At 40.8% G+C, this 27,408-nt stretch overlaps 1 protein-coding gene across 9 annotated transcripts in view; it reads right to left on the reverse strand.

Moving 5' to 3' along the window:
- The window catches only part of whrna (whirlin a), a 201,559-nt gene that overhangs the window by 17,442 nt on the left and 156,709 nt on the right, over positions 1 to 27,408 (reverse strand). For 5 of the 9 annotated variants that reach the window (XM_078955685.1, XM_078955684.1, XM_078955687.1 and 2 more), the window contains 4 exons: positions 21,302 to 21,376; positions 17,931 to 18,516; positions 16,377 to 16,540; positions 13,573 to 13,695 (listed from right to left, as the gene is read on the reverse strand). In XM_078955685.1, coding sequence (XP_078811811.1) covers positions 13,573 to 13,695; positions 16,377 to 16,540; positions 17,931 to 18,516; positions 21,302 to 21,376 — 948 coding nt within the window. Of the gene's footprint in view, positions 1 to 13,572; positions 13,696 to 15,724; positions 16,153 to 16,376; positions 16,541 to 17,930; positions 18,517 to 21,301; positions 21,377 to 27,408 lie in introns of those variants that run through there. The other 4 variants (XM_078955689.1, XM_078955688.1, XR_013659280.1 and 1 more) reach the window with 3 other exon arrangements.

Here is a 27,408-nt window from a genome sequence, read left to right on the forward strand (position 1 = left end):
CAGATCAGACCAAACTGCAGTAATGATGCTGAAAATGCTTAAGAAGGAATGAGGAGCTAGGGTTAGCCAATATTATTCAAATAATAACATAAAAAAAGCTGTTTAACACAGAGTGCTTTCCAAGGGGCAACATTACAAAGAATGGTATGACATAATGCCAAGAAACAAAAGCTCCAAAAACAATCAATGAAGCAATTAAAACCTAACCCAACTAAAAGAAAATGAAATACAAGTTTCTTTTATAAACAATGAGTGGCTCACATGCAGTGATAGAAGGTGGGGGTTCCACAGCCACAGGTCTGCTGCACTGAAGCGTTTTAAGGACGACTATTGGTATTAATTCAAACTCCTGGTTTCAGCACAACATTTTTCATATTTGGTGTAAGTTAGTTAGAGCCAACCCTAAGACCAAAAAACAGAAGCCACACATGCAACAGCACAGCAGCTGGATTTCCTTTTTGAGCTACCCTTGAACACACATGCACAGCAAAAGCCCCACAGTTCCAGTGTGTAACCTCATGGCAGTGGAAAGTGTTTGGGGGGAAAAAAACTGGAGTCATTCCTCCAAAAGAGACAGAGTTTTCAGGGGCCGCCTGCCATCAGACAGAGGACGAGCTGTTATCGTAGGCGACAAAATCGATACTTTACCTGACAGAAACACCTGTATGCTCAGATCATGAACGTATTTTCATTTTTACTTTATCTACTAAAGCATTTTCAATGATTTCCATCTAAAACTCTATCGTGACTAAAGCTTTCAAAAACGTTTGATAAGGATTTACACATTCTTTTACTTCAGCATTACTACACAGATGATAACACAATAAAGCCACTCGGTGAGTTGTCATCATTTCGAAGAAGATTTTAAGTCCAGTTGCTACTTAACTTTGAGACAAAGTCACCTGAATAAACGAGAAACTTCATCACTAAATACAATTTTACAAATGGTTCCAGATAATCTAAAATGATTGTTTAAATGAGTTTAAAAAAAACAGCTTGCACACAGTTATTATTAATGTGACACCACTGAGCCAAATCATGGGTAGGGGAATTGTAGCATCCTTACTGCATTTCAGTATGTTTACGTCAATAGTGCCAAACAGTTATTCTAAATTTAATTTAGCATAAATTTAAGTACATTACACCATGCTTAGAATTAGTCAGTTTAAAGATTTTTCTTTATTGCTTATTTATCCGTGTTCTGACATGGAAAAAATAAAATATATTCAGTTCCCACAAAATAAATAAGTTGTGCGAACGAAATAATTATTTACGTCATAAGTCATTCATAAACATGGATAGCTGCTTCGCCCACCGGACTTAGCTCCTCGCTTCGTAAACACGGATGTGAGCAATATTTGGATTTACAGCAGATACTTTCACATTTCTGTCTGTGTGTCTCATTACATTGCATTGAAGACACGGACGATGTTTAGAGAACAGATTTATTTGTTTTAAAAAGCTCTACAAAAGCATCATACTCGTTAGCAGTCACTTTACATCCGAAGGCTAGTAGGCTACATGCTACCTATCCCATCATGCATCATGACAAGCCAATCATTTGTCTTGTTGTCACACTGTGTAACACTGTGTACACTATTGCAGTTTCTGCTCCTGTATTATCATCCAGTTTTTCCAGGAATAAGAAAAAACATGATAGAATTCTGTTATAATAAGCAGAATGAAGACATTGTTTATTGTCCGCTTCTTCTTTAATGGAATGAGATGAATGGAGATGTCAGACTGAGTGGAACGAGAACCTGTGCAGGGGAACTGTCCAGCCTTCACCACAGAAGCATCACAGGACGACACAGAGACACACCAGAGTGACACCAACATGGCGCCTCATGGTTCTCACAGAGAACCAAACCCAAGAGCCTTCACCAGGGGTGGGCAATTCCAGGCCTCGAGGGCCGGTGTGTCTGCATGATTTCCAGGTATTCTTGCACTATTCATGGCTGATTACCTGGTTCAGGTGCGTCCAGCCAATCAGAACATGCCAGACCAAGGTATGTGGGAAAAGATGCAGGAATGCGGCCCTCAGTGCCCACCTCTGTGGCCTACACAGACACTAAAGTCCCCTTCAAACCACCACAGCATCACCTTGATGTAATTTACACTGTACCCACAAGGATGTGCTATTTCATCCCTTTCTGTGTTTTTGCACAGCTCCACCAAAAATAATGTGTTACTGCAGCTTCATGCAGCTGGTTTAAATTTCTGCCTCATAATCATCGGGTGTTTTGACCCCAATGAGACTTCCTTTGGAGGGTTCAGACGTCACAGCACAGCAAAACGCTTCCATCTTTCTGCTTCTCAGAGTTGAAAGCAACATTTTCATGATTACAATGAAAACAGAGTCTGGAAAGCCAAACACACCTGTATTGCTCTTTAGAAGTTCATCCTACTAAATGAGATCAACTCCTGAGTCGTACCATGCTCAAGGGTCCAGCGGCACAGGCTAAGTGTTCAGGACGGTTCTGCAGGGAAATTTGCGCAAGCTGTTTTTTTTTTTAAATCTCCAATCCAGAATGTGCAAACGTTTTCCCTTTCCTGTCTCAGTCACATCTGCCCTTACAGGTGGACACGAGCGTTCTGCGGGTAAAAATGAGCAAACATGTACCGGGAACACAGGGCGTAGACAACCAGGTGAGCCCGACATGCCGCAGGTATGTTGTCGTATGAAGTACAAACACTTCAAAAACACATGAGTGGCATGCGGTGAATGCTGGTCAGTTTTTCCCTCCCACGTCAATCAACCATCATGAAAATGTCGTCAGAAAAGGGAGGGTGCAAGGCGCCTTCCCAGGCGAGCGCAGCTGGAAATTTGGTACTGATGACCACATAACAATGCATTGTGGAACCGGTGTCCTGACAGTTCTTGTATGATGCCGATAAAAAATGAATGAAGGAAATCTTTGTATGTTATAACTCTTTCTGCAAATAGTGAATTACTGATAAATAAATAAAATAAGATTTCTATTTATATGAATGGTTGTGGTAACTGAAATCAACATCACTCAGATTACTTTATGATTAGAAATTATTTTACTTGAAATATTCAATTCCTTTATTTTTACTACAGACAACCCTTTAACCACTTAACCAAGACAAAAAGAATTAAAAATGGTGTTTTTTTGCTGCTTATTGCCTTGGGGGAGTAATACTCGCTATCGAGGCTTTTAACACTATGTTTTCTAAATGTGCTCTACCGTTTGATTGAGCAGGCATCAAAATCATTTTGGCTTTGATGCTAAACATCAGACAGACGTCTGCATTTATGCAACAAAAGGAACACACAATTACATACATCCCAACTCATCTGTGGTTCTGTGTTTAATCGTTGCTTTTAAATGTTCTGAAGTGTAATAAAAGTGGAAACCAAGATATGTTGGAGCCTTTTCTAAAAAGAATAACCTATAGAGAACTATGTTTGTTATTGTATTTGCTGTTTTTATAGATTTTTCATAAATACATTGTGTTTCTTGTACAGGACAGAAGACATTTACTTGGACTTTGTCTTGAATGTTCTAAATATGTTTCTACAAGCTACACAACAGTAAACTACTGTTTTTGAGTTTTATTATTTTGTAGGTATGTTTTAACATACAAACATTCATAACATTCTTTTGACAGTCAGCACATTTTATTTAATTACAGGATCAATTCGTTTTTCCATTTCAAGAAAATGTCACTTTTTTTGTTACACTTTTGTTAGGTGCCTGTTAGCTTTTTATTTAATCAAATAAAAATCAATGCTGTAATTGTTTTTTTTTTAGTCATTCATCTTCCATTTGTCCCTTTCACGAGGCTGCTGGAGCCTATCGCGGCCACTTACGGGCGTAGGCAGGATGCACCCTGGGTCACACATATCACACACCCACACACACTCACACCTATGGATAATTTGGAGTGACCAATTAACCTATGAAGCATGTTTTTGGACGATGGCAGGAAGCCAATATCCCTGGAGAAAACCCACGCATGCACGGGGAGAACATGCAAACTCTGCACAGAAAGGTCCCCCATTGATGTTCTGTTTTCAGGTCCCCCAGCCAGGACTTGAACCAGGGGCCTTCTTCCTGTGAGGCAAGAGCGCTAACCACTGTGCCACCGTGCATCAACTGTATACAATAATAATATAATTGTACACTTTAAATGTACAACTACATGGATTTATAGACTTAACCTGAGCTACCTCTTTCTTATTTCATATTATGACGCATAGAAGAAAGGACTTATTTTTATTGATCAATGTTTACATTCAAGATTCTCTGCGTTTTATGTTTCGACTTCCATGAAAGACAGTACCACCACTTCTTAAAGTGTTAGTATCTAGTAAACGTATTATTTTTCCCACTGTTTTTGAAAAAAAATATTGATTGATGCCCGACATAAACAAACTAAACCAATCGGCCCCTCAGGAGGCTTTCATGGAAAACATCTCCCTACATGTCAGAAGTCAGAGCTCTGCCTCCCCCTCTGGTCACCAGCAGGAACCATCTCCCGAGTTCATATCACACTACATCTCCCAGCAACCCCAGCGCACACTACCTGGAGGCCGCACACCTGACTCTCATTCCCTCAATCAATCACAGCAGACTTAACCCTTGTGCTATCTTAGATGACCCCACCCTTACATCGACGTGTTCTCCCTACCATGACAAAGGTGGATAAAGGTGGAAAGATTTCATGTAATCCATGGACACCAGTGGAGATCACAAATCATTGAAGAAAAAAGGTTCAGAGCACTGTCTAGTGGGTCTAGACCAGTGTTTTTCAACCTTTATTGAGCCACGGCACACTTTAACCTTGACAAAAATCCCGCGGCACACCAGCATCCCAAAAAAAAAAAAAAAAGCAGAAACTCATAGTCTGTTTTGATCTACAGCCACCCCCCCCCCCCCCCCCCGGCAATCTGACGTGCATTTTTGTGATAATTGTGGCAGAAAAAGCAGGAAGTTGCAGATGTTTTTCTAAAAGATGTAATAAAAGTTAAGTTACATACAAACTGTATGTTCATTGTGTTTTCAAGACGCTGTCCCTTTAAGCCAATGCATCATGGGAGATGTAGTGTGAAAACTGCCAGAAAACGGCAGAAAGACTCGCGTCTCTGAGCTTCATGGTTTTGTTCACTTGTTCCACGGTCTGATACCGGATTCTGTGGAAAGCTACACCGCTAAAGACGAGCTTTAGCTGGTGTTTTTGTCGGAACTGACTGAGTTATGAGCTAAATTGGAACAAGGAAGTGGAGACTTTAACCACTTCTGATTGGTCAGACTGATGACATGTGATTAAGCCTTCAAGAATGATTGGTGGAGTCGTGGAGACAGTAAAAGCTGCGGGACTTTTCCTTTGCAGCTATTCCGCGTTACCGTCATTCTTATCAAAATGTCTTTAATAGAATCAAATAAACACAAAGAAAAAAGTATTTTATGATCGTTTATATTCCTAACTACTCAGTGTTTTATCAGGACCTGTTTGGATGAACAAAGAGCTGATTTCCTGGAGATGGGAAATGCTTTTAGATCAGTTAATGAGGGCAATTTTCCACGGCACACTTGACCATCTCCCACGGCACACTAGTGTGCCGCGGCACACTGGTTGAAAAACACTGGTCTAGACGACCCAACTCCCAATGTTAAAGTGCCTAGGATAGCACAAGGGTTACGCGCTGAAGTATTGTTTGTGCCACTCTGCCTTCTTCACCGAGTGTTATATCTGGATCTGAGCTTCTGTTTCTGGCTCTGTTTGCCTGCCCCTACTCTCGCCTGGATCCTGACTACCCTGTAGCATTACAACAAAGGTCTCCAGTGGCTAAAAAAAAAGAATCTTACTGACAACTGAACTACAGATATGGGTTTGAAAAAAACAATTGCTCTGACACAAGCATAAACTATTCCTTTGTTTGCAGAAATGTTGTTATTCTGTTGGATTATGTGAAAAATGGAGGAAGTGGGTGGAGTCACCAGCAAGGAAAGAAAAAGAGAAAAGTTTGGGGTATCTGCAGTTGTGAGAGGAGGAAATAAGGAGAAGGCTGGGGAAGGCTACGAGGGACCTAGGAAAAAATAAAATATGATCTACCTAAGAAAACCGGATTAAGGGTGGAAGATACAAACCAATGAGTTATATCACTAGAGGAGACACGCCCGCTTTAGAAGCCTGGCCGACGTTGGCGGAGCGCGACGCCATCTTGGTGAGGTCGACGACGCCCACATGACAATGATTTCTATTGCTTTTAGTGGTGTCTAAGTAGCTTTTACATACTATATATGTTTTTACAATTTATATATATTTATACATATGTGTACATATTATATATATATATATATATATATATATATATATATATATATAGATACATCATTTGTTGTTGTTAAAGAAGAGAAACAGTCAGCCTTAAAAGCTCAAACTTTAATGAAAATGCATTGTTGAAGGACTTCTTACAAATAAAAAAATTATTACAAAGAATTTCAAAAAAATAATTTGTAAACATTTAGGAGTTTTAGACCTCTTTGACATGTAATTTAAATTATTTAGAAAAACCCAACAATAAGTCAATAATAATAATAATAATAATAATATTAATAATAATAAATCAATAGTAAGTCAATACAAACAATAAATAATAGCAATACATACATAATAAGTCAATAAATAATAAAATATAAGTTTATTAATATAATTATTATTATTAATAATAATAATAGTAATAATAATAATAATAATAATAATAATAATAATAATAATAATAATAATAATAATAATAATAATAATAATAATAATAATAATAAAATAAATATTCAAAAGAATTCCAAAAGTGAACAATAGATTTACCCTAAAATAACAACAACAAAGAAAAATAATAGATTTATACTGATTCGTGTGAGTGATCAATTTGTGTAACACAGATGTTATGGTGTCGGGTTTCAAGCTAACAGTCTGGCCTCTTATCTAAATGTGTTTCCACAAATGTATTGACTGTATTACTAGTTGGTACCACAGTGATCCATTTGGTTTAGCTCTTTTTATTGCTAAGATCCACTTTTTCCTTAAGTCTGAATAGTGAATAGTGAAAAGTTCAGTCGCTGAGTCAGAAATGTATAAATCTATATTACTATAATAGCCTAGTATGCTGTATACAGGTTTAGCAAAATAAAATGTACATTTATGTTGACAGCAAATTCTCCGTACATCATGCAGCATGTTGATAATAGCCCTGCAGCATCATGCATGTCAACATGTGTTCTATTAATAAGGCCCCTGCAGCATTAAAAGAAAAAAAATATAATACTTACCTGTGAAATGATATACTTCCTCCTTCATGGACTCAGTTCTCTGATTTTGGCAGTTGAAACACAAACAATGAACTGGTATTATGCAAAAAATGTGTTCACATGCATTCACTGCAGCAGTAACTTGACCTCACCAAGATGGCGGTGCTCTCCTCCCATGAGGAACCACGTGATGTCTCCTCTAGTGATATAACTCATTGATACAAACAAACACATTTGGTGAGATCCTTCCATTTATTTTTATTTAGTTGGACTTGCAAATCCTTGTGGATTTAAAATGTTTGGGACATTGGAATTTCTGTCTGAACACTGGAAGAGGGACTAAAGAGCCTAAAGAGATGGAAAAGAATAAGAGGACTTGTTTTATTTTGTTTTGGGGCATTTTGGAAAATGTGTCTTTATTTATTTAAATTTTATTGATTAAAAATATATATTAGTACCACCCTAATATTTGTAAAGAGTGTAATTGAAACAGCTCGTCACACCCTGTCTCTCCTCTGATCTCATGCCTGTCATTGACTCCTGCCTGCCTGACCTGGATTTAGCTGTGAGGACTTTTAATAAAGCTGCTGCATTTGGATCCAGCCGTCTGCCTGTTCTTGTGACACCTACATAAATGTGTTCAATTAGTTTGAGATTTAACTTTTTTATATTCTGCGTCAAAGATTCTGAGATTATTCTGAACCAAAAGTCAAGGTAGGAGACAAAACTCTCAGACAGTGACAGAAACAATTCTTCATAAGATCAAAACAGCTATTCTTGAATGCTGCATGCCTGTATCATTCCAGTTTTTCTGCCTATTCTGGTCTTTTCGTGTCTCTAAAAAAAGGTCTCCTCAGATCAGAATCATCAAAGCAATAGATCTGGGGCAACAGGCGTCATGTTGGAACAAATGAGTCTGCAATGTGGAGAAGAAAGCCTCTCACTTTTCAGCATGTGTTGGTGTATTTTCTGTTTGTATCATTGTCTCAGGCTCCTTAACACTCAACACATTATGTTCAGATTACAGAGAAGACTCTCTCCCACACAGCATCTCTTCACGCCGCATCAGGGAAATGTAAAAGCCTCCCCACTTCCGAGTTCAAGAGGTCTGATCCTGACTCTTCGCTCAGATGGAAACGAGTGCCGTCCTTCTGCCTGCATTAACTCAACCTCCTGAAAGCTCTCAGTAGCTTTAAAGGTGGATTTTCTCTCGTGTGTCTTACTCAGCACATGAGCTGACACGCTGAATTTGTAGATTTCATAATTACTGTAAGATGTGAGTGACAGCAGCTGTAAAGACTCACAGAGGAGCGGCCATGTTTGACGTCAGAACTTTGAATGGAGGTGAAGGTGAGCTGGAATCGAGGCAAGTCAGTCGAACACAGATCTATTTTAAGAGGGAGCTGAAAAAGTATCAGTTCAGCAGTTTCAGCGTTTGAAAAGAGCAAAACAAACAGAAAACCAAAACCTTTGACCACTCTTGACCCTGTGAAGCCACTACATACATGAACTGACAGAAAAATGACATTTTTGGGAATCAAGATCTTATTTAAACCCTTTGATGAAATCCACAAAAAGAATTTTGCAATATAATTCATTTAGACACTGTTACTGATGTCAGTTGATTTAATACGTTTTTTGCTCACAAAAGTGTTTAAGATGCAAAAAATATTGATGGGTTTTCAGGAAAAAAGTACCATTGAAAGTACCATTTTAACGTGGTGAATTATAAAGAATACGTTATCAAAAAATTTTCCATTCTGTCAATGCAACGAGTAGTTATTTAAAAAATTAACAATAGATTTGCTATTATTACCATAAAATTTTAAAAACGAGAAAACTGCCGAAAGGGTTTTTGAGATTTCATGGAAGCAGCCATTTTGAAATGAGCAGGAAAGGCCCTTATACTGCCTCTAGTGGACTCATGATGAACTACAGGGCAGAAAACATGGACCAGAATGAGTTTTTGAGAAAACTTTGGATCACATGGTCACATGTGCCAAAATGCATCGCACTGCGACCAAACTGCAGCGCTTTTCAGCAAATTTAGCAGGTGGCATTTGTAATTGGGGGGCACAATCACATTTTTACATGTTTTTTGCGAGGTACTCACGTAAATTGGGTGTGCAAAACCTATGTGATATTTGCATCTGAAATAAGAAGGACGAGCTTGTTTGAGCATCTATGTGAACCTGTGAAATTCAGGAAACTGAAAAAGGAAATAAAAAAAACAGTTCCCAGCCATTTGGTTTGTTCATCAATACCACATGTCTAATGAATTTGGGTCTGTAACTTTGTTTTTTATGTAAATACAAGTAGTCTGTAATTTTGTTTTGGGTGCTGCACATATTTTCTTGTGCACTGAGAATGTGCAAGGGTTTTAACACTGAGGGAACATTAACAGGCGCCTGGTGGCCGGTGGCACTTGACTGCTTTTCCACATCGTCCAATTGGAGCTGCTGCAGGCCGGCGATCTGGGTGTGACTACCCAGCTGTTGCCCGATTTTGTGACAACATCATCCCCGCCGGACGGCCGCCATCTGCATTCATGACCACGCCAACGATTTTCAGAAAAGTCAGGCGGATGCCGCTAATCTTGTAGATTCTGCAGGTGCCTTCCCATTTGCGCGGTGGCAGTTGTATGTCACAGCAGCTTAATGGGATAGGGGTCTCAGAAATGTGTTTATAACAGACATGTGTTTTATTTATGATATATTTTATAATATAAAAGATACTTTCATAGTAAGAAAAAACATCTTTTAAATGCTGTGCTGTCTTCTCTCACTAAATGGGGTTTAACAAACACTGCAGGATTATAAATGAACTCTTCTCTCATTTTTGCTCCTTTTCCATTTTATTCTTTGCTTATTGATGTGTCAGGATTTCCCTCTCCTTTGTTCAGGACTTTTATATATATATTTTTTCAACTAAGAAGCTCCAGCTATTGCAGTGTCTGTATTTAAATCAGACATTCAATTTTGGTTTTTTTTCCTCATTGACATCATCTGTACCTGAAAATTTGTCAGCCGACTTTAAATCAAGGTGTCCGAATCCCCACCCTAACCCCTACTTAGTGCACTATATAGTTCGTTCGCCATTTTGTAGTGCTGTACGAATCTACAATTCCAAAATCAAGTGCCCTAAAAATTATGCGACAAACCGATGCAAATCGATGCTCACTAGATCGGCGAATATAGACCACAATGCATTGCGTCGGAACAAATTTTGCCAAAAAATGTATTTAAATGTATTTTTTTTCATAAATCATCAACGTTTTTATCTTCAGAAGACAGTGGATTCACGAACAACCGTCGCAAAACGCTATCAATAAGAGTTTAACTTTGTGAAATCTATGACATCATGTCCGCTATTTAGAAAAAAAAAAAAGTCGTGACCATGGTGTCAGAATCGCTTTTAAAATCCAGGACACTACACAGTGCCACACTATATAGTTTTTTAGTAGTAAGGGGTTAGGGTTGGAAAGTCTGCCTCTTCACATTTCCAACTTGCTAGAATCCAGGACCCTGGTGGATGTGCAGATCAGCTTTGCTGCAGTCCAACGTGAACTTCTGTGCTCTGAATGCAGCAGGGAGCTTCTGGTGTGTCAAGATGCTGAGGACTGGTCCTTCAAATGTCACCTGACGGGATCTGTTCTTTCAACAAAGTGGTCAATTTACACAGTTTAACCCTTGTGCTATCTTAGATGACCCCACCCTTGCATTGACGTGTTCTTCCTACCATGACAAAGGTGGATAAAGGTGAAGAGGATTTCATGTAATCTATGGACACCAGTGAAGATCACAAATCATTGAAGAAAAAAGGTTCAGCGCACTGTTTAGTGGGTCCAGATGACCCAACTACCAATGTTAAAGCGCCTAAGATAGCACAAGGTTTACAAGAGAAACTTCTTTTTTAATTCAGATAACTAAATGCTTCTTCACCACAGTGGGAAGAGTTCTCTAATTTAAAAGAAAGTTTTATTTACAGTACAGACCAAAGGTTTGGACACACCTTCTCTCAAATGAATGAGAAGGTGTGTCCAAACTGTATACAGCAATTAGGCCTGCACAATATACCGCAAATTTATCGTTATCGCAATATCCAGCTCTGCAATAGGCATATCGCAAAAGACTGCGAATATCGCAATAAATCGTAAACCCAAAATGTGTTAAAACAATCTTATGGCATCTTGACGCTTTTAACAAATCAAATAAATCCCTTTATGCTTTGACCAATCAGATGGACGCCTTCCCATTGTTAACCAATCAGATGGAGTCCTATTATGTTAGATGTTTGTCACCTATGTCGATGAGGGTCATTTGGAGTATAATTTTAAACTGTTTCTAATGAAATGGGAATGATGTTTTTGGCATTTTTTTTATTTTTTCATATACCGCAAATTATATCGTTATCGCAATATTAATCTCTAATATCGCATATCGTAAGTTTTCCTCATATCGTGCAGCCCTAACAGCAATGATATATATCACTGACAGTGGCAGCAGAAGTGCTTTTCAAAAGATATCCCATCCGCTAAGGGAAACCACATCCAACCAAAGAGCCTAATCTGAAAAACGGCACATCAAATAAAAACAAATACAAAAAAACCTGTTAAACTATTATGAGCCGTTGAAAAAAAGGGAAACAACAGACAATGAATTAGAACATCTATACTAATATGTATCATTTATCCCTCCATCTATCTTCATAAACTCAATAAATCCATTTTAGGGTTACAGGGTTGCTGGAGCCTATCCTAGCTACTGTTGGGTGAAGGCAGGATATAGTCTGTCAATCACATGCACACCTTGGGGCATTTTAGACACACCAATTACCCTCTGAGGCTTGTTTTTGGACTACAAGAAAAAACAACACACGCATGAGGAGAACATGGAAACTCCACAAGCAAAGGACCCAGCTGGGAATTGAACCAGGGCCTTTTCACTGTGAAGTGAGCGCACTAACCACTGTGCAGCCTCAGTGTGATGTATAAAGGTAATAAATAGTACCAAAGAAAGAGTGAAATGAAAAGGCTTTTTTTTTTCAGAACTTTCACACAGATCCCCCCCCAGGGTGCTCCTCAGACGAGGCCCACAGAGAAGAATCGGCCTCACGGGGGGGTGGGGGGTTTATTCTGCACCTGAGGCGCTGAAGGCGTTGGTGGTTCAAATACTGAAGCAGTGCAAACTCAAGAACTAAACTGATATCTAAACCATTTCTTTACCTTACACACATCCTGCAGTGCCACAACTGTTTTGCTTCGCTTTTAACTACATTTTTATGTCCCGTATTTATACTTTCTATTTCAAATTGTTTTAACCCTTTAGCTGTTGTTTTTATTGTTGTTTGTTCTTTTAATGTACGCTGCCTTGTTCGTCTGAGGTCATTTGAAGGCGCCGTATAAATTAATAAACTTAAATCCGGATTTATTATGTGCAATAAGCGGCTCTGGGTTCCTCATTCTCCTTTTTTGTGGTGTAAGGAGGAACTCGGGCTACTGACTTCATAAAAATGCAAATATGAATTAGCGTTCCTGCATGTGTACCACGGGACAGGATGTAGAGCGATGACCATCATGAACTCTCCTGTACCTGACAATGTTTCCACAATATGCGACCTCCTCACTTCTCTGTGCCCCCCACCCCACCCCAGCTTCCCGCCCTTCTTACCTTTCCTCTCACTTTGGCATCTAGTGCTGTCCTTCCCCCAGAGCCCTGTTTGATTCTGAATGTGCTGATTTTCAATCCTTTTATCCGTCCCCTCGCAATCAGCCAGCCTTTTTATATTTCAATCCCAGCCTCTCTGGAGTGGGGGCTGAGACTCTGAGTGGGGTGCGGAGTGCAGGAGCAGGTCACTGCCCTGATCCTACAGTTGCAACTCCTTCAGTGTTTTGATAACGCTCAGTGCTGCGCACACGTCACGCCGCTGCTCGTTGCAGAAGGCAGATGATTGCACACGGAGACACGCTTCTAGTGACTAAATGCAGCGTCCAGTCTTTGGAGTTCACTCAGCTAAACCTGGAGCTCTGACTTTCAGCAAAAGTAGATTCTGCATTTGATTTGGAACAGCCTCTGGGTTTTAGATCACTGTCGGCACTCAACACAAAACATCCAAAATGAGCCCAATATTCAACCTTCACATGAAGTGACCACAGGAATGGCAGACAAGCTGGCAGAAGGCAGATAACCTTTGAAGCACAAACCCAAAAATATCCCCAAGAGCTGGAAATTCAGCAGAAAAAAGACAGACCATCTCCTGGTGGTATGTTAGCAGGACTAATATTTTCTTGACTTACTTGTATCGTGACGATTCGTGGCAGCGGCTGTCGGGTGTTGGCTCCACCCTCGATGGCGATGCCCAGGGTGCTGGCACTCTTTGGCACCCTCACCAGAGTGGAGGTGGGCTCCAACAGCCCCGGCTAAAACAAGTCAGACAGCAAAGTTATTAAACAGCAAAGTAGAGAACTGACAGATCAAAACTCTAACAGAAATCTTTTGGTGCCTCCTTTCACTTTGTGATGTAATGCAAACATCACAGAAGAAGTCACCGGTCTTTGTTTTCATGAAGTTTTTTTTAGTTTACATTGATTTAGTGATACACAACTAAAATAAAAATGTCCAGCTGTGGTCCAGTTTCACCCTAGAACTCATAAGTGTTTCTGTACAAAAGGACATAGATCCTTTTACGAATGTTTAAAGTGATACATTTGACTCTTATATTTATTTAATGAGCTCATCTTAAAGGTGATGCTGCAGCCGGTCTCAGAACAGGAGCAACTGACAAAAAAAACCAAAAGGTTTTTGAACAGATTAAAATAAAAACTAGTAAATAGTGGGGATGAATAAGTCAGATCATAAATGTGCTCATATCATAGAGAGAGGCGGTCTTTCTTGGAGTAAAGTTGGTCAGAAGCTCTTTAAAATATCAACGATTGCTTGAAAACAGAACTTTATCAGGAGATTTTGAGAAACTGGAGACATCTCTGTATGCCAGGGACAATTCTATGGTCAAATTGCACTCCCCCTTCCTCTTGTCTGTTTCAGGGAAGGTCTTGTTATTTTGTCCAGATGATGCAGAACCACAAACTGCAGCTTTCCAACTTCAGACTCTTTCAGGACTCCTCCATGATGTTGGAGTTTCATCAAGGGGGAACAAGGCACACAAGAAACTTCATGTCCAGACGTCTTTGAACTGATTGAGGAGAAGAGGAGATGTTGCCCCTTGGTAACCATGGTAATTAGATTTCAGTCTAACTATTCTGCGACCTGCAGCTGCATTTTCTTTTTAAATTAGCTCATTTAGTGGATAATAGATAAGTGGCATCTTGCATTTCCTTTCAGCTACATCATAAAAAACTCAATTCTTTTACTGATACTGCATTAAAGAATTTTTAAATTCTCTTTATTTAAAAGAAAAATTTGCCCAATTTTCCGCATGGTAGGACGCACCGCCACACCATCAATGAATGGCCATTTTTGAACTTGTGTCATCTATAAAGACACTAAACTGAAAGGTGCATTAAAGTGCATCACAATGTTCATTAAAGCATTATCTCGATCCAATCACGCATTGATTATTCTTCTAATAACCTGTTCTCTGAGCACCAGTCCCTCCTAATCCATGAAAACGGGCAGGATTTCAAATTGTGACATCACAAAGTGAGGACCAGCCCCTTCCAGGAAGAGGCTGCGCTGCCAGCACCGCTCCCTGGTTACCACAAACACCCACCCTCCCCGGGGAGTTAGCTAACAGTGTTTTGCAAAAACGCTTTTCTTTTCTACGCACAATATGCGCATCTGTCTCTGCAAAAGTTTGAATGTTTGTTTTAGTAGGAGACATGCAGACACATCACCGAGGCCGGCTCCAGTGTGACGTCACAAACGTCCACACGGAGCAAAAGCCGATAGCTCAGAGATCGAGTCGTCTTACTTCTGGGTAGGAAAAGGAGCTGCAAAAATAACTAATGTTTCATAGTTCTTTAGTGTGCCAAAGGTAATATATTATCACATATATGGATATAGTTTACTCTGAAAAGCTGCGTGATATAGGCCCTTTAAGGCGCCTTATAGTACAGATAATACAGTTTTTTAGGACCCAACACTTGGTCTAGCTTACGCAGAAATGCAGAAATTTAAAGGACATGTATTTCAAAATATAATTCAGTGATTTTCTGATTACTTTAGTGTCAGTAAAATAATTTTTGGCTGAAATTGATAAAAGTCCTATAACCACATTTAATGGCAGTCCTTTTCCAAAGTGTAAAAGTGTCCATTTCAAACACAGAAATGCTGTGTGAGCTGTGTGGTTTGGTCCTAACAAATGTCTGTTTCATTGAAAACATGAATGTTATCATCTGGACAAAAAAAAGCACACTTGATAGAATAACCAGATAAGACAGGACCCGAGTGCGCCCAGTTCTCTTTTTGCAGTTTTTCATGTTGACATACCATATCTGCAGCCAGCGGCCCACAGTTCAGATACCAGGAAGGTTGAGCCTAACATAAAGATGAGTAGATCATGAAAATGCTTAAAAAATGTCTAAAGTTTATTCAGGCAACTATTTCTAAATCTAAATGACTAAATCTGAGCTTTTTTGTCCTGCCTGCTTCTTAATGGAGAAGCAGAGGGTAAACGCCTCTTATTTTCCCAGGAATTCTCCCCATCGAAGACAAAAACCAGCCAACAGGCCTTTTATCATAGCCAAGCAGACATCTGCCTTCCTTACTCTTCTGACATCAGTCAATAGGAAGCGGAGAGCGATCTAAGTTTCATTATTTTCCAGTTTAGGAGCAACTGAATAAACGATGGAGCGCGTGGTTGAATGAATGACATGAGTGAGAAATAAAGCAGTGAGTGAACCAAAAAAAGAAACAGACTGTGAGCAAACAGGAGGAGGAGAGAGCAGAACACAACCGTTAAGGATCAAGAACACTCAGCAGATCATTCAGTCAGCAAAAGTTTCATCATCTTTCTTCTTTGGCACTGCAAATGTTGACGAACATCTTCTTTACAACCTGACTCAGTTCATGGCTAACCTGGACCCTGAAACCCGAGTTCAACCCTGAAAGAAAGACTTGTTGGACTGGGCCGCCCTCTCACCGGTTTGGAGGGGTTGTCCCCTCCACAGGCCTTTGTGTCCCGGGGGAGGCATGTGCGTGAGGAATGGGGGCTTAGGTCTTTGCTATGTCCCGACTCGGCGATGTCCACGCCGCTGTCCTCACTGAGAGTCTGTCCGCTGTCTGACAGCTGAGAAAAGGCGCCACCTGGTGGAGGCAGGCAGACACATCACCACTTTAAATCAGCGTTTCTCAAACGTGTAGTAGTAGCTCCTCTTCCTCCCTGATTTCACCACAAGTGAGTTTTCCCTCCTCTTCTTGGAGGTTGGTCAGTTCCCCTGATGCCATAAATGCTTAGGGTGTGATTAGCCAGTCAGGTTGAAAGGGGCGGTGCAGCCACACATTGGGGTCAGTTGTCTCCATTCATTGAATGATACTGTTTTATTGTGATGGTAAAGATGTCCAAAAGGCATGTTTTTGTTTGTTACAACCCTAAAACAACATTTATGTACCATTACAAAATCTGCACTGACTTTAAAATTGTTTCCTTATTATATGAAATAAAAACACTAACATTTACGTAACATTAGGTCAACATGCTCAGTAACATGCTCAGTAACATTAGGTCAACATGCCTGATTTAACCTTTTAACATCGGAGATGTCCCAGTAAGAGGAAAACTCAAACTCTGTGAATCACCGTAACTCTTCAACCATTTATGCAATTAACATAAATCCAACGTATCATGGAGCTGAGAAAAGCAGATTAAGTCCGTGCCACACAGCCATTATTTACAATTTGTGCATTTTCCACGTATGAGAATTCGGTCTATCGTGATCCATGTGTTATATATTTTATTCATAAGTGTCTCCTGTGCTCATCAATTGTCGATATGCGCAGATGACCGTTGAAGGTTTCGGCCGATGGGTCTTTACGTGAGTTCGATTTGAGCTGTTTAAAATTTTTGTTTGGTTGAGAATTACAAAGTTTACGCGTATTTTACGTAGTTTATGCCAAAGTGCTACTTAAATTTTATGCAATTGATTTTTGTGAGATGCATACGCAACGTTGATGTCTTTCCATGACCATTCCACGTATGTCTAAGGGACATTTCATGCATGTACCACCAATGTATAACTTTTATATTGTGTTTACGGCGCACATATCATGTTAAAATGACGTAATTGACACATGAATGACTAATAAATTGGATATAAACAGCACAATATTCGTGCATGGTTCATACATTGATTTACATGTTCTTTGTGTGGCTTATTTGTACTTTTTCAAGGTTTTACTCATGTTTTATTCGTGATACATTTATTCTGAAAATTTCATGTACCAACCACACCTTTTCTCACTTTCTCCCCGCGTATTCACATATGACCATCAGTGCAATATGCACAAACTATACGTAGTGTCTGCGTGACACGGCCTTCAGCACAAATCTCCATGTTGGAATGACGTAAACTGCACAAATAGTGGAATGGTAACAGTGATTCAAGAAACTTCAACAATGGGGCTACAGTTCCGGCGTTAAAGGGTTAAACTGGTTAAAATAAAGACATGATTGATTTGATGTTTTCACGCCCCTTACCTCGAGCTTGGGGGAGCGGCCGCACCTCATTCACGTCAGGTTCAGCGTTGGGCCTGTGAACCTCCACGGTAACAAACTGCGGTTTGGACGCGGGAGACAAGGACTGGGACGATTTGGACACAGAAGCTGGCTTAAGATGCAGGGAAGGGGGAGGGGGAGGAGCGGGCAGTGGTGGCGGTGGTGGAGGTGAAGGCGTGGGGGCGGCCAGTTTGGGACCCCTGCTTGGGGAGTGTGCCCTGGGAAAAGGGCCGATGTTATGCTGGGCAACAGTTGCCAAGTTGGCAGAAGATATTTTGTCTTTCTTTGGTGGGGGCGGGGGCTCCTTTTTTTTGATGGCAGTATAATCCAGAGACGGGTCTTTGGGGCGGTCTTGTTTGCGGTGTAAATTGGGGGAGGCGGGGCTGTGGGCTGGGCCCCTGCTGTGGACATGAGACGGGGGGGCTGTGAAGAACAAGCCCGAGTGAGAGGATTCGGACGAGGGACACTTCTTCGCCACATCCCGTCTATTTGGATGCCTCTGCGCCCCAGGTGGGGGCGGAGGCTTGAAGGAGGGAGGGGACTCAGCTGTGGTTGACTGAACATCATCCTGAAGTGAGAGCATACATTCAACATCACCGATTCGTGAGGGAGACAGCAAAAGAAAAACTGTAAAGCAACTAAAGTGTGTTTTAGAAGATGGTGGTGGTGGGGGGCGGTTTGGACGTCTGCTCCTTTTGAAGAAAAAAAACATTACTATGACAGAAATAACTCGATCTCACCCAAATTAAGACCCGAAAGAAAACACAGCCATATTTCTGAAAATGTTAACAATATTTAAGCAGAGTTAAAGACCCAGAACTGGGAAAAATGTAAAGACCTTTCATTAAAAGACCACTGGGAACGCTTTTACAGTGCATCAAGAGGATCGGAGTGGGACTTTAAACAAATTCAGGGAATCTAAACTAAATGAGAAGACATTACTCATCAAACACTCTTATTCATTCTACATTCCACTGATAATATTGGTAAATAGGATTGATTTGATTCATATAAACCTTCTGGTTTCAATCAATATATGTTCTTTTTCATTATCAGTTGTTGATTTTTTTTTTTATTAGTTTGAATCTGCCGATCTGCTAAGTCATCTCAACCCTTGTGCTATCCTAGGCACTTTGACATTGGGAGTTGGGTCATCTAGACCCGGCTAGACAGTGCGCCGAACCTTTTTTCTGCAATGATTTGTGATCTTCACTGGTGTCCATGGATTACAGGAAATCCTCTCCACCTTTATCCACCTTTGTCATGGTAGCGATAACACATCAATGTAAGGGTGGTGTCATAGGATAGCACAAGGGGTTAGAAAATAACAAGTTGTGCTACAAGCACGCCCGTTCAAGAACATGCTTTTAGCCCACGGTGTTCTCACTGGACAAGCAGGGAGGGGTGTCCCCTCCCCTACTGTTTACTGTACCTGCACACCAACAGTGTAAAGTCACTTTTTTCCCAGCTCTATTCCGACATACAAAAAACGTGGTGTTGTTTAATGCCAGCACAATTTCTCCTCCATAATCAACTTTCAAACAGTTGACACCTCCATGAATTAAAAGTGATTTCATCCACATGTCACTGCCAAATTTGAGTCCCCGTTTAGTCCAAGTTTGACCTGACTTGACTGGCAATCCGGGTTCAATCGCCATGTGTGCCTGGATCCCCAAAACAGTTGCAGAAACTTGGTTAGCAGAGCATGAACATGAGCTCAAAAGAACCGTGTAGATTTTTTGTAGGGGGTGGCTGCTTGGATGTCCGTTGCCAAGGGGGCTGTGGACGTAGCTTCACAGGAAAACCAGTTAGAAATTCACACCCTATATTTTTAAATTCACGAGAGAAAAACCTGTTTGAAATGCTGTTCTTTATCCGTTTATCATCAGTTCAGATCAAGTCGTCTTTATCTAAGACCTCATCAGCGTTGATCCTCTGAGCCCCAAACGCAAACTGATGATAGGCCTGCTGTAGCGAACTCATGAGTGGAGGAAAATCTTCAGAATTTGGAGGTTGCACACCCAGATCAGTGCTGGATTCTTGGTGTAGCTTTATGATCAAATGGATCAAACAGATCACCTTACAGGATTAGTATTTGTTATCCAATTAGAAATTAGATTTGATTCACTATCACTAGTGGCTGGGTAGCTCGGTAGTGGCTGGGTAGCTCGGTAGTGGCTGGGTAGCTCGGTTGATAAGGTGAGAGGCTACCATGCAGGAATCCATGGTTCAATTCCCGGAGGGGAATGAACAATGGCACTGGGGGCAATTACCACATCAATGGCGAGCAATTAACCTCACTCAGTGAGGGTCCTTAGGCAAGACCATTAACGCTACTGCCTCCCAAGCACAGTTCAGCTGCAGCTCACCCACCCCCAGGGGATGGGTCAAATGCCCATTGTGGGATGAATAAAGTATCAGTTATTATTTAATATCATCGCTTCTAATGTCTCTCCAAAGCAGTTCTGCTCTGTTATTTCTAGTGATTTAACCTTAAAGAAACAGGAAATAGCATTTACAGTATAAACTAAATTCTTAGTTTGCCACCAAAGAAGTACCAGAAAGAGAGTTTTACCCTTTAATTCCAGAGCCAAGAAACTAATCATAGAATGTATACATTAGTTTGAATCTAAAGCCTTCATTGATCATGTTTTATCCAGTCATAAAACCTGATCAATCCTGAGGGGGGAATTACAAAATCTCCCTCTCTAGGACTCTTCAAAAAGTTGTAGTTGGAGGGTGCAGCTGTGCACACCCTAGAAACTGTTTATGAACAACGCAGAGACATGGAAATACACCTCATGTCTTATTCTGCTTTATCCCCTTCAGGATCATGGAGTTGCCGGAATCTAACTTGCCTACTGTTGGGCGAAGGCGGGACACACCCAGGACAGGTCACCAGTCTGTTGCAGGGCCACACAAGGGCATCAAATCTGATGCACATGACATTAAAGAGGAAAAGGAAAATCCATGGATGGATTTCATGGATCATTACCATTCTTGAAGATTGATTTGAACTTATAAAATCGCTTCAGAAACTGTTTAAGAACAACACAGAGACATGGAAATGCAATTGATGAAGGACAATAAAGAAAGAAAGACTAATAATGAAAACCATAGTAATGATGCAGGATGAGAGCAGCGTGCTGAGGGATTCATTCCTACCTAAACTGACCCTTTTGAGCCTCATAAGGGCGTGAACCTCGGGATTAGCTCTCACTCCACTTCCTGCGTTCCTCTTTTCCACCTCAAACTGCAAACTCTGAAGATGTGTGAGGATCTACTGCTCATTCTCCTCACTGTCTCCTCCCCAGTGAGGGCTCCTCCGTTTCCTACCTGAGCATCAAGCTTACCAGAGAAATGTCGGTGAGCAGCATGTTCAGGCTCTCCGCTGGCTCCTCCTCGTTGCTCTCTGCCACGCTGTCATTCTGAGGGGAGCAGCAGAGGATAAACACATGAGGTTTTCAGAAGATCTCCATCCTGTGGTTTAATCATTGGTAGAGAAAGGACAAATGTGTATTTATGTCACTTTGGTTCTTCAGCAGAGGGGACAGACAGACACGCTGACAGACGTTCACAGGCAGACTGCACATGCTGAGGAGTCAATGACACGACATCAGTTCTAAGCAGGATTTTCTGGAAGGTCCTGTCGCTGTGGAAGGGAGGAGAACAAGCGCAGAGAAGTGCTGCCCTTCATTTAACTCTGCCACTGAACCAAAACAGAAGCCCCATCCATTCTGCTTAATTACCCCTCTTTGCAGCATGTGCAGCACTTACCCCCCCAAACCCATTTATCAGAGGAATGATCGACTTTCGATGTGCTGACAAGCTGCTCGGCTCAGTGAGCAGCCAGTCTGACATGTATGTTTCCCCGCATCCAACACAAACAGCACATGCTCAGGTGTGCTCACGGCGCGTTCAGGGCCACCCACGGTTCAGTTAGACTCTAACTGAACCGCTCTAACTGTTAGAGCACAAACCCACATCGTTAAGTGACACTCTGAACGGGGGATGCTGCAGCTTGATGGAGTTCAGTGCTGGACTGTGCTTTGGCCTTGACAGTCTACAATGAGGGCAGTGCAGAACTTCGGTCTTTTATCCAACGAGCCCATCCAGCTCTGTAATCTGCTGCACACAGCAGTGGTGGCAGCAGAGACACTCACCGGTGGAAAACAGAATCCCACACTCACAGCCACCGTCAGCCTTTCAGAAAGGGAAATGAAAAGGCATCTGAATGAGAAAGGACCGTGGCAGATAAATCTGCAGCCAGCAGCTTATCTCTGCCCTCAGCTTAGATGTGGTCTGTGTGTGCAATCATTGCTCTCCATCCAAGCTAATATATTCCTGTGTATTTGTTACACGCCTTTTGAAGCACTGCAGGGAGGAAAAAGCTTTCCAGCATCATTAGCCACCCAGAAAACAGACGGCGCAGTTTACATTTAAGGCTCCTCGAGAGCATTTCATCATCACTTCTTTTGCAACTCAAATCACCAAAAAAACTTTCTTAATGAACAGAAAACTAAAAGACTTTGAAAATTCCCCCAAATCATTTTTATTTTAATTAAGAAATGTGGCCACTATAGTGTTTATTGATCTGCACGTTTCATGTTAATTTGAACTTTCAATAATTTTTATTGATTTGCTTTTACTTTACAGGCTGTAAGAAACGATCATAACCGAGTTTAATGAAGTTGCTGTTAAACAAAGTTGAGAATAAGCGGGCCTGTAAGCAGTGGCTGTTCCAAATGGGTTTGAGTGATTGTTTCTATGGCAACCACCCTTGCCAATCAGAAGTGAGCTTGTTGGAAGTCCTACCACTTCAAAGCAACCTGTCAAACGTTTTGAACATTGGGCAGCGGGCACCAGATACTTTTACTGAGGCATCAGATCGGTCGGTTTATAATAGAAAAATTATAATAAAGAATAAAAATGTATAAATAATAATATACTTTTCATCATATAATATAAACTAGGGAAAATATTATGAAAAAAGAGGATTATTAAGAATATGTTACAAAAATGTTTTAAAGCCAAAATGGTTATTCAGTCCAATAGAATGAGTCTATGGAGGGGGTCTCTAAATCCAACTCTTATATACAGTCAGTGCCCGGCTCCAGCAGCCCTGTGACCCTGAATGGTATTTGATGGGTTCTAAAAGTGGATGGATGGATGTTGCTATTTGCAGATGTTTGTTCGAACGCTTGTTTGCTTCTGTTTGGGGTCCGTTTTGAATTGATTGTACGTTTATGTTATCAGTTTATGTTCAGACCAGCTGACCTACATTTCTGTTCTGCACACAAAGCATCACTGCTGTCAGAAAAGCGTTTATTCCAGTCTCATTCCAGGCTTCCCCTTTTCTACCCAACACCCCCTGACAATATCTGTGTAAATTGAAATTCCTTTGCAGAGTTGAGATACTTTACTCTGTTGTCATATTTCCTTCATGTTGAAAGGAAAAGACCCTGTCAATTTTTTTTTTCTTTTTTGGGTTTCCTGGGCTGAGCCCGATGTTTGAATCTGCGGATATCAGAAAAATAATGAACTTCTGTTAGGTTTTAATACTTTCTCTCTGTATAGCAGAAATACAATCATTTTATGAGAGTTTCTTTGAATTTGCTAAAATCTTTAGGCAGAAATGAGATTTTTCACTTCTTGGCATCAGTAACCATCCTCTGTGTTGAATTAAATTGCAGTGATAAAGTTTCTGATTGAGGAGCTACTTTGTCTGCAGGCTCTAATCAACCACCTTTATATCCACTTCTGTTGTATTAAGCTCCTCTTACATCCCTGTCTGAAACCTCTGATTCTCATTGTTTTTTTCCCAGCATCCCTTTTTTGGTGTTTTTAGGTTAAATCTTGGGTTTTGAAGGGCAGCGGTTGTGGTTATCTTTTTCATTTCTTTGTGTTAGTCTTTAAACTCCACTTAAATTTAATCTGTGCTTCATTTTAAAGCAACTTTATGTAAACAGACCTTTTCTTTTTCATGACCAGTTCCAAAAAATAAACAAAAAACTAAACAAACGTGCATTTTCTCCCAGGATCTAAAAGACTCATTTGCACCGTCCACTTCTGCATAATGTGGCCTGAAAGAGGTTAAGCTGCAGCCAGGCGTTGCTTATCATCAGTAGTCAGGGAATCCATCATGGGGCGTGCAGACGGCCGTAAAACAAACGTTTGCTGCTCCGAAGTGTTAAGGAGAGTGTTGGCATAATGCTGTGAGGAAAAGCATTAGCAGTGGTCTTACAGAAGCTTTTTTCTGCAGCAAATCAATCTGGAACAGTCAATAAAACCATTTTGAAAAACAATATGGAGATTAAAACTGAAAGGATTTTTCATACATCCAAGGAAAATTTTTTGGAGCGGACTTACGTGACAAATTTCTGTTTCTGTTTTGTGTCTTTCTGTTTTTAATCTGTTCTACGCTGCTGACGCATTCCAAATATTAATGCTTTTTAGAATTCCAACTTCTGCAGTTTATGAACAAATCAGCACTTCATATTATGAAACACATTTAGAGCATCTCGTGTTTTCAAACTATACATCACAGAGGTGAAAGAGTGATGATTTGGGCTTGTTTTGAAGCCAAAGTCTTTGGGCTGATCCACACCTAATCTTTGGCAGCTGAATCATTTTTTAAACTGTGATGCGAAACAGGACGATTATCTGAGCTGCAACAAGTCCATACAAGAAATGTTGGAGAATAAAAAGATCTTATCTAAGTCCAACCTCCAGCTAAACTCTGCTGGGACATTGACGGCGCCTTTTTTCTGAAAAAATGAGTCATTTGTCTTGCAAAAGTGGCCGCCAGAGCAAGAACGGTTCTGATGCTGGCCAGGGACTTTGCCTAAAGTGCAGAACTCCTGGGACGGCCTGATATGGTCATGCTGCTGCAGCCCTCAGCCACATGTCTGGTTGTTTCATGGTTGGCTCATCTCTCTGATGTCCTGCATGCACGGCACTTCCACTTTCTTCACTAGCCACTCCCACTTCAAATGTTTGACCAATCACACATGTTCCCTAACGGATGAGACGGTGATGTGTCGCAAAAGGTTTTTCTCTCACTGAGTACAACCCCCCCCCACCCCTCAAAGGGGTGTGTGTGAAGGTCAAATCCCACAAACTTTAGTGATCTACTGGCTCAGACCCATTAGCAAACAAGAAAGGTCACTAATGCTGAAGCTGGAAGTAGATTAGGTTCAATCCTTGGATTACTTACCAAACACTTTTTAATATAAACTCTTGTTAGGCTCATAAAAAAGACCCAAAAAGATAAGAAGAATCCATTTATTCATTTTTAAGTTACTGTACATTTAGCTATGAGGGGAAAAAAAATCAGATGTAAGTTTTAGGGCAAAGTCAGATTCATCACTAATCATTCACTCTGTCTTTTTTTGTTTGTTCTACACTTCATCTCTGTGATGAATCTCATAATACAAATGATTCACAGATTTCTTTTCACTACAGTTGATTATAAGGTGCATCATCAACGAACGGTCTTCTTTTGCATAAATAAAGGGCACCGAACTAAAAGGACCCTTAATGGAGACAAAAAAGTCAGAGATCAATCTTTCAATCAGTCAGTCCTTATTAACTCCGCCTTCTTAGTAACACATAATAAAACAGTCCATCACTGCTTAAAGCTGCTTGACACTCAGCATTAAGGGGTTGGAACGGGGGGTTAAATTCTTCAAAATGGTTCCCGAGTGCGGCGGTGTCTGCAGCTCACTGCTCCCCCAGGGGATGGGTCAAACGCGGAGAACAAATTTCACACACGTAGGTGTGTGACAGTGTGATTTATTCATTTATTTATTCATGTTACAGAAACACGCTACCAAACATTTTGACAGGGCGCCGTCAAAATCACTTCAACATCACTTGACACAATTGGAATTCATCCATATAAAAGGTGATCCAGATTATAAGGCCCAATGTCATTTTTTGAAGAAAAAAATGAAGGGCACCTTAAAAAAAAAAAAAAACATTCTGTAGCCTCCCCCCCAACAAGGAAAACAAATTCTTTAAAGAGGAAAGCCATGAAGTTCCAATATGTTCCATACAACAAAGTTATAATGACAGAGGGCAATTTTGAGGTTTACTGAGGTACAACAGAGTTAAAGTCTGTTATTTTAACCAGATCAAAAACTGGCTGCCAGACATCAAAAAATCGTATGCAGGCCAGCCAGCCGCGGCCTTTGTAGCGAGCTCTGCCGCTGGGATCTGCCGTATTGAGCTCCATCCGGTGAAGTGAGCCAGCCGTTGTGGCTGCTGTTGAGCTTCACTCATCATGAATTCGATCACCTGACGCCCAAATCTCGCTGCACAACCTCAGATCGCGTCTGTACATTAACTTTGGATTGAAATTTAACATGCAAATCTCGTCCAGTGTGAATGCGGCTTAAGACTAGTGCCCTGTATTGAGTAAGGAATGTTTTCCAGAGTTGGATATTGCATTAAATCATGTGTCCAGAGCTCAAATGCAGATGGGAGCTTGTCCTTCCACATCCTGAGAACAATCTCGATGGCAAAAAAAGTTGCAAATGCAACAACAATTTTTTCCGTATGTGTTTAAAAATTACTTCTGGTGTCTCGACTCTGAAAATGATGGTGACTGGAGATGGTACAATGTGAGCTTTATAGCTGAGCCAAAAAACTTAAAGATTGACTTCCAAAACTCCTCCAGTTTTGAGCAGCTCCAAAACCTGTGTGATAGAGAGCCCAGTTCTATGGGACAGCAATCATCAACATCAGGTTTAATTTGTGCCAGTTTCACGTTTGACCAGTGTTACTAAGTGCGCTTTTAATAGAAATTGTTTGACGGTTTTCTGAGAGAAGATTAATGCTGGAGACCCAGCATTTTGGTCCACGTCAGAGTTTGTTTTCTTTGCTTGGTAGGCTGGCTTACTTGCAAGTGACTGTGGTGCAGTTCATGACATTGTGAATGCAAATGAACTACTGGACGGGTCAAAAAGCAGAACTGAACCACACAGGGTAAGTGAGACATGCAGCGAGACTGGAAGTCTTGAGAAGGGTGTCCGTGACCGTTCTGTTTCTGTTATAACACATCAAAAGTAAACAAGAACATGAGTGTAAAAGAAACGCGTGGATCCAATAGTGACAACCACCATTCTGAGTCTGGAACATTCCGGTTCCTTCACAGCTGTGGTGGGGAAGGAAAAGCCAGAATGAGAGACACTGCACACAAATCCACAGCAAAAGGACCAAACCACACCACGGGAGACTGAGACATCTTCCTTCTGTCTCTGTTTTCTGTACGGGTCCTTGACAGACAAAAATCCCCCATTAAGTAGATGTCCTACCTCCATCATATCTATGAGCCACAGCAGCCTCTCCTGTGGAGGGGAGTGAAAAACAAAACCTAGTTTAGATGAGCAGGAGAGAGGCTTATCGCCCCTACAGGTGGGCAGAGAAAATGAGTCACTCCCTCTTGTTAAAATAAAAT

Source organism: Oryzias latipes, chromosome 12, assembly GCF_053564925.1.
Source record: "Oryzias latipes strain Hd-rR chromosome 12, Olatipes_Hd-rR_3.1".
Classification (NCBI taxonomy): Eukaryota; Metazoa; Chordata; class Actinopteri; order Beloniformes; family Adrianichthyidae; genus Oryzias; species Oryzias latipes.